The 12,199-nt window shown below is 35.5% G+C and overlaps 1 protein-coding gene across 1 annotated transcript; it reads right to left on the bottom strand.

Annotated features, from left to right (window-relative positions):
• Window positions 1-331: 331 nt before the first annotated feature.
• On the bottom strand, window positions 332-8,829 carry LOC113760987 (sodium/hydrogen exchanger 1). Its single transcript, XM_027303770.1, has 14 exons — window positions 8,271-8,829; window positions 7,924-8,042; window positions 4,845-4,942; window positions 3,805-3,864; window positions 3,656-3,702; window positions 3,378-3,572; window positions 3,217-3,263; window positions 2,321-2,387; window positions 2,094-2,194; window positions 1,875-1,976; window positions 1,552-1,690; window positions 1,411-1,473; window positions 1,124-1,207; window positions 332-1,005 (listed from the first exon to the last, which is right to left on the bottom strand). The coding sequence occupies exons 1-14, from the start codon at window positions 8,418-8,420 to the stop codon at window positions 685-687; spliced, it is 1,593 nt and encodes a 530-aa protein (XP_027159571.1). The 5' UTR covers window positions 8,421-8,829; the 3' UTR covers window positions 332-684.
• Between the last annotated feature and the right edge of the window lie 3,370 nt (window positions 8,830-12,199).

Raw genomic sequence — 12,199 nt, forward strand, 5'->3', positions numbered from 1 at the left:
GATAAAAAAATAATTGAAAAAAGTGTTGATAATGCAAGTAAATAAAAAAACCATGCAAATAAACACTATCCAAACAATTAAAATGTTATAACGACAAAACTTCCACCTCGGATGAGCTACATTCCCCCCCCCCATCTCTCTCTCTCTCTCCTGCACTTATAAATATGTAGGAGTTTCTGTGTGGAGGCACCGCTAAATGTAGAACAGATATGAGAAAAAAAGTTACCAGTTCAATTGTCTCATCCATTGCTTGAAGTTGTAAAACTGCAACTATTTTGGAATACAGCATGATACGGTACGAAACTCTTTTTCTTTGGAGGGAATGTAACAGTTAAGAACACGAAAGTTAAACTGCTCTTTTCAAGTCAAAAGAAAGAGGAAAGTTTCTCCACTTGTCTTCTAATTTATGACAGTTCACATCCCCGCAATCTAACAGGATTTTCTTGGTTGAATGCTGGGCAACTGCCAATATGACAACTCTTATTCAACCATCTACCTATGCATATATGGACACAAGTATGTATACATGGTAGTTTTTGATCTATACAAAACTTGATGTTAGCTTGGCAAGGTAATTTACATAGAAATTACAGCAAAATACTCGGTCAGCAAGTCCAACCCTTGTTGAGAGCACATCTCCCGTGAGTCTCTATCTTTTGCTTTTAATTCATGCAGTGCAGACATTTAACTTAGATTACCTTCTGTAGGGGAACCAGGAACAACAGGAACAAACCCCCGCCCACCAAACACAGGACGCATAAATCTGTCATCAAACTTACGCCAGAGACGATGCACGGTGTGGGTTGGTGTTGTCAAAAGCATGCGTATACTAGATGGCCGTGGGATGTCATGCCCGCTTAAAAAACTATCAGAGTCCTGTGAATGGCTGATTAGCGGAACACCGAGTGAATTGGGAGAATTAGGGTCAGAAGATGCAGCACTGGTGGCATGTTTCAAAGGTGGCAGCAACAACCTTATAAGCGGCTTTGTCAATAAGCCGAATACCTAAGTCAAAACAAATAAATAGATTTTAAATTTCTGGTCAGTGGGTAACTGATGAGACAGATGAGGTAACGCAATGGAGAAATGAGAACACATGAAGGCAGGGAGACGGGTTATTTACCACTGTGCTAAAAAGAACAAGAGTAATGGTGCTAGTGATCATTATTGCATTTCCTCGCAAGTTAGTATGTCCCAAGCTAGTGAACTACACAGATGCAGAAATTTTTCAGTTCAAGGACAATAAAGGAACTAAGAAAAACACCCACTCAGATCCACAAAAAGACGAGTGACAAATGGCTGCAGATGTCTCTTCTTCAATTTCCAATTCACATCTACTCACACACAATAGATATAATTCTGCTGGCGCATAACATGCATCAAGCCAGCCCAATATATCCACATACTTACCTTATTATATGCAAGTGCCATAGACACAGCACCTCTGATCAAGCCAGCCCAACATATAATGACCTAAAGCACCAGAACTTGTCAACTCCATGATCAAATAACTAGTAGAATGCCTAACATCAAGTTTCAGGAAATGCTTACTTGCTGTTTGAAGGAAATCTTATCACTTGTAGATTTCTTGGCCAAGTTAGATAAAAAGGATAGGGGAAACACAAAAGCTGCCCTACCAAGTAAAACCAGGCCTAGCAAAATTGAACTCACGGCAACTGAGGTTCCAGGACTGCAAAGGAGAAGAAATCATCATTAGCAAGTTATTACGTAACAATTTCATATGCAAGAAACTAGGAGCAAATTAGAAAATGAAGAGTACTAGAAAATATTTCTCTGCATTTGAGAACTAGATTCTATTTCAAGATAGTGAAAGAAGGATAGGCCTCACTGCTAAATATCTAATAAAGGCATACCTATCACTGATAAAACGCCACTTTTCAATGTCCAATGCATCCATACCGACATAAAGAAAGATGAAAATCTCGGCAACAAATGACAAAGTTGCAAAGGTATGCCTGTCAGTTCAATGTATAGAGAGTTTAAAATATTGGTTGATAGCTTATTCTAATGATATGAAGTTATCTGCAAATTCAATTGTAAAGAAAAGCAAAAGACATTCCAGGAGAGCATACTTGGTAGTAATTCTTGAACTCTCAGTCACATTGTGCCAGGTGTAGTGGGACATAACTATCCCACAAAAGAACACCGTAAGAATGCCACTCAAATCTAATAACTGAATAGTAGATAAAGGAGATCTATGTTAAGTTAAATGAGCAGCAACAACAAATGCTTAAACAAAAAGAATCTGAAAGCAACGAAATCAAGGCTCCTCAGCACGAAAAGTCAAATAGTATCTTACTTCTGCCAGCATATAGGATAGATAAGCCATAAGCATCATTAGAGCCACCTCACGATCAGTTGAATGCCTGAATGATAGCATTCATTTTAGTCTGGCGTAGATAATAACTTGCAGAAAAAGAAACCAAGGAAAATCAACAACCAAATATAATCCCCAACTCTTGAAAAAATAGATGCTAATATATCCAGTCAAACCTATGACTATTTGCATCCCTGGTAAATTTCATGCATGGTATATTCACTGACATCAAGCACCTTTGCTATGAAGTATTCCAAGTCTTCACATACCAAATTAGATATCTACCAAATAAATGGACAAACAAGCAACAGAGACAAATAACACAACCAAAAAAGACTTCTATGAACTGCATCAAACACAGAATTAAGCTTTCCAATTTTATTTTGAAACATGTACTTAACTAATATTTTTCATGATGGATCCATCTAAACTAAAACAAAATCCACACGCACTTGGGCTTGGGGTGCTGATTTAAAAAGGTCCTGATTTTCCAGCTTCATAATTTTTAAGAAATTGACAATTGCAACACAGACACTTGGGAAAAAAAAAAAGCCTCTACTGAATCTGCATAGTGATGTGATATCCTGTATGCAGTCAAATTATGGAGCTGAAAAGGGGGGAAAAACAGTTTACAATTTCCAATCATGTTCTTTCAAAAAATTTGCTGGAGTGCTGAGAAAAGATCAGTGTCCAGTTTTAATAGAGACATAGTGGACGTTGGTGGAATTTTTACTGTCAGGCACCCACAAGAGAAGATAGTATTGATAGCATCAGAAGCCTCTCTTTCAGCAGTTACAGCTTACAAGTCAAAGACAACCAGAAAACAAATATCTATAGAGAACAGTACAGCAGCAGCAAAAGACTTTTTTGTCCTATACCTGCCAAAATACAGTTTCTTGATGATGTAAGCACAAAGCAATCCAGCCTGCAGAAAAGAAAGTAAAGGAACTGTTTTCTTGAATAACCCATCTGTACTTTGACACACACAAAAGAGAAGAAAGAGAGAAACAGAGAGAGATTGATATTGAGACTGACTTACGATTACCCCCAGGACGGTGCTAGTAAAGAATAGATAAAGAAAATTTCCAATAAAATGCAGGGCGATTTTAGGATCAATATTTGACATATCAAAGCCCTGAATGGCATTGAAAAGCACCACTGATGTAGCATCATTCACAACACCTTCTCCAAAAACCAGACTGTAAAGCAGGGGGGTCTCATCCTGATGTAGCACCTGCAACATCAACAGTTACAGTTTCAGAGCATACTATGTGTGACAAAAGGGAAGTATTGACTACCTTCACTGTTTTCTTTTACCTGCAAAGTGCATACAGAATCTGTTGCGGCAAATATTGCACCAATGGCTAAAATGATGGACAGACAGCAAAAGAGAATGTCAAAGGCCAAGGCCGAGGGAGGAGAGAGAGAGAGAGAGAGAGAAGTTAGACTGAAGTACAAGTTGATACCTAGATAATCCCCAATATCAAAATCGCCAAAATCCATTCTACTAAAGATTTGAGTGGCACCTAGGTCAAATGCAAGGGAATCATGAATATGAACCAGTATCAAATCAAAGAAACTTAAATAGTTGTGTATCCCAAAAGTGGTTAACCATGAAACCATATCTATTCAGTTTTTGCATTAAACATCTTTTGCTCTCTCTGCCATTTGCCATAATCTAAAGCAGTACGGTTACATCTATACAAATTTTTTGCACCACAAAATTTTGGAAAAGCATTATCTGAGACATTTCGGTTCCCATGCATACAAACAAAGGTCTTAAACAAAAGGCAGCGAAATAGGGATGAAGAGGAATCAGTATTGTTGGAACAAGAAGGTTAGGTGAGAATCATTGAGATATCAAACTTACACAAAAGTTCTACCAAGTATTATAAGTAGAGCAAATTACCAGGGTGGTCATTGAACTTTTTGAATAGTCAAGATATGGTCACTCAGTTATTAATAGTATGTTTTTACCCACTGAATTATTTGGGCCATTCTGTCTAATTCCGCCATTAACTCTATTAGATTTAGAGGTCCACACGATTCAGGAGGCATATTAATTATAGTTAGATTTGGCAATGTTAATGGTGAAATAAGAAGGAATGGGTCAAAATTTATACTTTTGCTAGTTCAGTGGGTAAAAACACACTATTCATGGTTGAGTGCCAAAACTCGACTATTTGAAAAGTTTCGTGGTTACCCGAGTAATTTGCTCATCACAAGTAAAGTCTCCGAAACAGTAAAGTCTACAAAACTTAACTAACTGAAATGCATGCATAGCAAAACAAGTAACAGAAAAAGAGAATGGCTACTGAAAATACATCTTTTGGAATACATGTTAGTTTCCTTTTTCTTCAAAGTTCTGAGGATTTTTTTTTTTTTGGCAACTACTGAGGAAAGTTGCCAGCCCCAAAAAACTCTATCTTACTGAGTCATATATAAAATTCACAGTAGTGGAGCATTTAGGGAATAAATACAATGTATGTCAACGCATCGCACATACCTAATGATATTATTGCCCATGAAACTAGGGTACCCACAGCTCCAAAAAGCATAATAGTGATGAAATTACGAAAAAATTGCTTCTTTTTCACCTGAAACCTGTCATAGTAAAAGGGTTAACACAAATAATTCTTAAAAGCCACAACAAAAGAAATTTCTGCAAAATGCAAAGACTACATTTCACGTCATTAAAACACCAATCAAACAAAAGATAAAGCAAAGTAATTGCTATAAGCGTGAGCCCAAAATGATCTCAAAGAGAATAACTTTCCTACCCGTGCAATAAAGTAGGATTGTGCTAGATCATGACATACTACGTGTCAGTAAACCACAACAATTTAATAACCCCGTGTTGTGCGGCAAAGGTGGACTTTGATACTAAATGTAAGAAATCTTTAATTTCATCTATCCACTCCTTATGAAGACATACACGGATCGATGCAGCAGCTAAATGATCAAAATCCAAGGACCACATGGAAATCAAATATGTGTGTGTCTGTAGAGAGAGAGAGAGAGAGAGTTGAATGCCATTTTCGCGTGCTAAACAGAACAGCAACTACAAACCCTGATTTTCAAATACAGAACAAACTGTGCAGGATCCCTATGACTAACAGGACAAATAGTGATGCAAGATTAGAGGAATAACAAGATCCTTAGAGCATGACATTTTAGGCTCGATATAAGAAAGAATTTCTTTAACAAGTAAGAAATTAGCACTCGGCAATTATGCAAGTAAATGGCGGTTTCCAACTTCTTTAATAGCAATATATTTAATATCTACAGTTGGCGCTTTTCAGAATTCTATTCTAGGTAGAAGCTAACTAGATACCGCTGCTAACTGCAGCAGCACTACAAGGCAACTGTCAATGACCCTACCTGTTTCATTTCACTCATTGATACATATCCCTACTGTTCAATGCTTGAACTGTTAACCAATAGGGTTCTTATCCCAGTAACAGAAACAAATGTGATGCACCTAACTACGTTGAAATAGGTAGTATCAGTTTTTATAACCCTCTGTTCAATTCTTACCACTATAAATGTGATAGAGAAATATACATATTATTTAGAAATGTTAAGCTTCCTTACTTTTCTTGCTTCTATACTTTCTCATATTTGCCATTCCTTTCCTTTCCATGTCTTCATATTGATCACTTGGATTTTCACTTATTTCTTGTGTGTGTTACATTCATTCTTAGTTCATACCTTTAAATACATGAGCCATGGCTAAGGATCAAGCTAAATGCCCATAATCACATGCAGGAGATCAGTTGTACAATATGCTTTATATCTAATGCTCCTAGAGGGTAATGTTAGAGCATCAAGAGTCAAGGTTAATGTTGGAGCATCAGTCACTGTAAACAGCAGTCCTAGTTTTTATTGTCCACATGCATATTCCACTCTATATCATCCACCCATACGAGGTATAATTCTTCTAACATTTTTTTCCTCTTTTTACCGAGTACTTTTTTTTGTAAAATTAGTCTCCAACTGCTCAACTGTTTCTCTAGTTCTCTAGAGATGAAAGTTGTTTGCCTGTCAATCTTCGTGTCTTTTGTCAGTAAAGATTCCACTATAATGAAGACTGTTGTGCAGCTGCATAAAACTTTGTTCATGGTTCGTGATAGATAATAAAGATGAAAGGAAATGTATACTAAAAATGCATATATCCAGAAAAAGATTCTTGTGCAATTGAAATACTATGTCACAAAGTGCTCAAGCCATGAATTTTGGCAACCTATCTCCACTATCAAAGAGCCAGACCTTAAAGTACCATTTTACCCACTGCAGAAGAGACTACAATTTACTCATTGCCATGATGGAAGGTCTGTCCCCCCGTAATTGACAAGTTTGCTACTAACTTGTTCAATGAGAACATGTATATACATTATTAGACCATTTTATCCCAAAAGTTACGCTTCGCCAGCATAAGCTCCACAAAAATCAAATCTTCCTCTCTTGTAGGCCACCAAACACCCACTTTTGTGTAACTCCATTAGTGTAACTGTATGTTAGTCATGCTGCCCTTCCAAAAGTACTTGTGAAACCCACATGTTTTTCAACTTTCAACTGTAGTTATTTCTTCAAAAGAAAGGGGAAAAGAAAAGAAAAATTGCAATAATTTATATTCTCTCTGACTAAAGCACACCTAGTCAGTGCCAAAACCATTATGTTATTAGAAAAAGTCCCTCCATGCTAAGTTTGACAAAGAGATCTAACAGCAACAAAAAAGAATAAGTATGTAAAATGCCCGCATGATCACAGGTTATGTAAAAATGCCCACATGATCACAGCCTTCTCAATGTCAAAGAACAGATTTTTATGCACTTCAATTCATCACAAAACAAACACCTCTTTATATATGGTAACAATTGGTTTCATCATGAATTATAGTTAGCTTTATTTATCCTTTTAATTGAGCCATTATCAACTTTAGAAATTTGGACTAATATTCTAAATTTCTATACAACCAAAATAGCTGGTGGTCCTGATATCTTAGCTCTTCACAGCAAATGTCTGCATTTCTTCAAAACTGTTGTACAAGGATTGAAATTTCATCCTCTAGTTACTTGAATGATTGCCTTATTTAACAATAGATTTATGTGATAATAGCGTTTTCGGTACACCTTATGCATGTGCTTATTTCAGAAGTCTATAGTTATTGCCTTTTTTCATCTAAGGATGTTATTGTACTTAAGATCATGCTGGAGAAAAGGCGGCAAACTGAACAGTTTGAACACTAACTATAAGCGGCACGTTTGGCATAACATAAAATGACCAAACCATAAACACCAAAAGGAGGCTCTTATTTATTTTACAGTTAGATTAGATTAGATTAGATAGATAAAAGATCAATGGACAGGTGAACAAGTATACACATGTGTACACTCATGAGTAAATATATTAAATGCTAACAAGTGAACATATTTTACTCACGTGTATACTCATTAAGCTCCACCATCAAGGGAAGAATAACTTAATGAGTATACACATGAGTAAATATATTAAATGCCAACAAGTGAACAGAAATTAACGAAAAATAATCACTGATAGGAACAAAATGAAAGACTTGGACGTACCCAGCATTAAATATGATAGGCGGAAGCAGATATATAAAGAAAAGATCTTCGCTAAACACAAGCAGATGCGAGCTTCTTCCCTTACTTAACAGCAAAATAACAACTCCAGTACACAAACCCTGCCAACCAAAATGTAGTATATTTAACAGTCTTATCTCAAAAAGACAACGCAAACATTGAACACGAGTAAGTTACATAACTCTTAATCCATCATCCATGATCAACATATATCAACATCCATTATCAGATATGACATCAGAATCGTACTTTTGCTAGTACAACATTAAACTTCACAAGCCACTAAACCAATCAATAGATAGAAGGACTAATCAGAGTAAATTTCTTACAATAATCAGGGCTGTAATAGATTCATTCATCCATCGGTTGTCCTCAAGCAAATGGCCAATTACAATACAGCCACAAAGCAATGCCACAAACAGATTTATGGACACAATTGACGCGCGATCAGACGTTGTAGTTAATTCCATCAGACCCATTTTCTCTGTTATATTCGTCTCCTCAGTAAAATCCCGGGAAAATCAAACGAAATGCTGATTTAATCAGATGGTTACACGCAATTTTTCACGTCTCTGGACTCTCCATGAGAAACACAAATGGAAGAAAAACGCAATTTTTCTTGGATTCTGGACCAACAGTAAAGGGAAGGGTAATCAAGATTATCCAACGAGTATTCAGCTTAAAAGCGAGCAAAAAGGTGAACCTAACTCGGGAAGAAGTGGGAAGACGTTGAAATTTCTGGAAAGGAGCAGAATAGTCCAAGAATACCGTGACACCTTTCTCTTTCTTACTTTTATAGTAGTATCTACTACCAGGCAATAATGTATGGATAGGTTGAATGCGTAGGTTTTTTTGGTAGTTATGCGCACGCTGAAGCAAAGAAAGGTGAAAAAGGGGACGTATAAAGCGGAGGAACGAAGTCGGAGGAGAAGGAAGAGAAGATTGATTATATACTCCGAACTCGTTCATTTATATTCACACGTGGGACTCGTTGGGACCTTTGGAGACCCCTTCACAGAGGGATTGCACTCAGGTGCCCTGACACTTTGTCCGTATTTTGTACTTCGGCAATGATATGATCAAACTCAAATTTTAGGGATAATTTCACTGGTCTCCCTCTAAATTTTGAAAATTATACTAACATCTTTTGAGTTTTATTATCTTGTAACATCTAGATCCAACAAACAATTAAAAAGTTATATAAGGAGAGAGGAGATAATATGATTTTACGTTGCCCCCTCATCTACTAAATTATTTAATACAAACCTAAAAATTAAAGAAAATACTAGAATTTATTATTTATCATTAGAGATTAAATCACATATATTATTAAAAATAGTATATCATTACTTTTCATCTACTAAATTCATTGTTATCCGTTTGGATTGGCCATTTTTCAAAAACCAAGTTTTTCAAATACAATGCTACAGTAATACACAAATAAAAATAATTCAAAAAACATCTTATTCATATAGTATATCAAATATTTCAAAAAAAATATTTATAGTAAAAGTTTTTCATATACACAGTTACCGTAAATTTTTTCAAAAACATCCCGAAAAATAGTTAATCCAAACGGAGGCTATTCAACCAAAACATTAAAAAACTAAAATTTGCTATTTATCGTTAGAAATTAAATCTCATATAGCATTAAAAATAGTATATCATTCTATATATTTCACTTAATATAATATTCAAATTACTCTTTTCAATTTCAAACCCATTATCAAGCATGATTACAAACAAATAATTAAAAAAAATTCGTAATCAAAATATTACAAAGAACGAAATTTAATACCATAAAAATTTCAGCAGCTAACCTTAATATGCTGATAAGAGTATTTATGATGCTAAAGTTTTTTCTCTATGATATTTTGGTTGCAAATTTTTTGATCATTTGTTGTTAATCATATTTAACAATGGGTATGTAATTGAAAAGAATAATTTGGATGTTGTATTAAGTGAAAAAAAATAAAATGATATATATTTTTGATGTTATATGTGATTTGATCCCTAATGATAAACAACAAATTTTAGTGTTTTTCTTTAATATGTGGGTTGGTATTAAATTAATTAAATAATATAGTAGATTAGGGGCAATGATGAAATTATATTATTTTCTCTCTCCTAATATCACTTATGAATTATTGATTGGGTCTAATTGTTACAAGATAATTAACCTCAAGGGAGGTTAGTGTAATTTTCATAACTTAGAAGGGAATCCAATGAAATAGTCAGAAATCTCAAGAGAGAGTTCTGAAATTATCCCCAAATTTTAAACAGTTGGAAACCCGTTTATGGCGGGACTAGATTTTGATGCCGTATTTTTATGCATTTGCCCCTATTTTGAAATTTGGGAGTGATGTTAGGAGTCAAATTCTAAATTCACTTAAGGCAAAAAAGCTTATTGACACTTAAAAAAAGCCTATGACACTCTATCATCCTCCTAAACATATAAAATTTACAAAATTAAAAATTTAAACATCAAACAGAATGGTTTAAATGATAATCAATCTAAGTTTTAACTGTACGCTATAAAAATTTCAAGTCTGCAAAACGACAAGAAAAATACACGACAAATATATGATATATAAATTTAGAAAAGTATGTAGGTACAATCTCTGAGGTTTTCTCGAGCTTGTGTAGAGTTTCCCTCGATTCTTCTCCTCGAACGCCAATCCAAGGGCTTCGCAGCTTGTTCTTGGATCCACCACCGATTCCTTCAAATCTTGATATAGAAGATTTGAAGAACTCTAGAAGATGTTTGAAGACTTAGGTCTTGATATCTGGGAGACTTGGAGAGCTTGAAGAGCCGAACCTTTGTAGCTTGGAGCTTCAATGCTTTGAGCGTATATGATGCTCTTTGAAGTCCCTCTGTGTATTTTTTTTTTGTGTCCTTGATTTGGTTAAGAGACCTCTATTTATAGTTGTAGCAAGAGATAGAGGTTGAAGACCTGCATACCACTTACTTGTCTTGCAAGACGTGCAGTCATATTAGGACTGTGCTAGCCAAATATTATCTCTTCATTTTATATTTATTAATAAAGAGATAAGTAATCCCTCGATTGGCCAAACCCGTGGGGACACGTGACGTGGCGCCGTTTGACTGGCCAGACCATTGCAGTATATAAGAGATATATTTGGATTAAACAACTCAAAATATTATCCCTTTAATAAGAAATAAATATTTAGATATTTATCCGATAAACATGTGATATGATGTGATTTGATTGGTGGAAATACCCCTGCAATTTGAATTGATTTGGAACATCTCACCTTGACACGTGGCAAAATATAATTGGTCATTTAATAACCAATTTTTCCAAGTGTACATGCCATATGGCAATATCCGATTGGACAAAAATATTTTATAGACCAATGGTAGTTTTTGGAATTTAATTAAAATTCCATTGTCTACAAATGCCCCCTCGAAACTTGAGCGTGAATGCTGGATATCGGAGCAAATTTTGAACGGACAAGTTTTGACACATATTTTTTTGCTTCAATTTGAACACCACTGACATATTAGTTTTCAAGTGAAACCCATAAATGGGCTAAACTTCAAGCTTTGCAAACTTTATATCAATTACTTGTATCACATATGATAGTTACGTGGAATACCAACAATGCATCCCCTATTGAGCTCAATTTCCAAGATTGCTAGCTTTCAATTTCCCGAGGCCGGACCACCTTATATCAATTTCCCAATGCAATCCCGTAGTCCAGTGTCATGCATGGCTAGCTTTCAATTGCTAGCTTTCAATTTCCCAATGCAATCCCGTACCTTTACTCAAAATTTTGCACTTGGTATATCAATTCGTGAGCTTTGCTCATAAGATGGCCATGTGGGATCCACCAATTCATGCAACATTAGTTATATCAATTTCAGGATCATGCCAAGGCTTTGTCGGACTATCAACTCCAGAGCAATGCCGTGACCTCTGAATTGGTGATAAAGTAGCCACCAATTTTAATTATAACCATTTGTCCTCAAGAAAGCCCAATGTATTGATTTGTGGGACATTGCATATTACATGCCTGATCATTCACGTGAAAGCCATTTCAAAGATGAAATCCTAAGAATCCAAGTGAACTTCCAGGCATCTTGCTTACCAATCTCACACGGAAGTCATAGAAACCCAATTGATCATAGAAGTCATAGGAACCACGGAACTCCACCGCTTCCAAACTTCACGCTTTGCAAATTTTATAGCAGTGTCTTGTATCATATAGGATAGCTACGTGGAGCATCACCAAT

Source organism: Coffea eugenioides, chromosome 2 (genome assembly GCF_003713205.1).
Source record: "Coffea eugenioides isolate CCC68of chromosome 2, Ceug_1.0, whole genome shotgun sequence".
NCBI classification, from domain to species: Eukaryota; Viridiplantae; Streptophyta; class Magnoliopsida; order Gentianales; family Rubiaceae; genus Coffea; species Coffea eugenioides.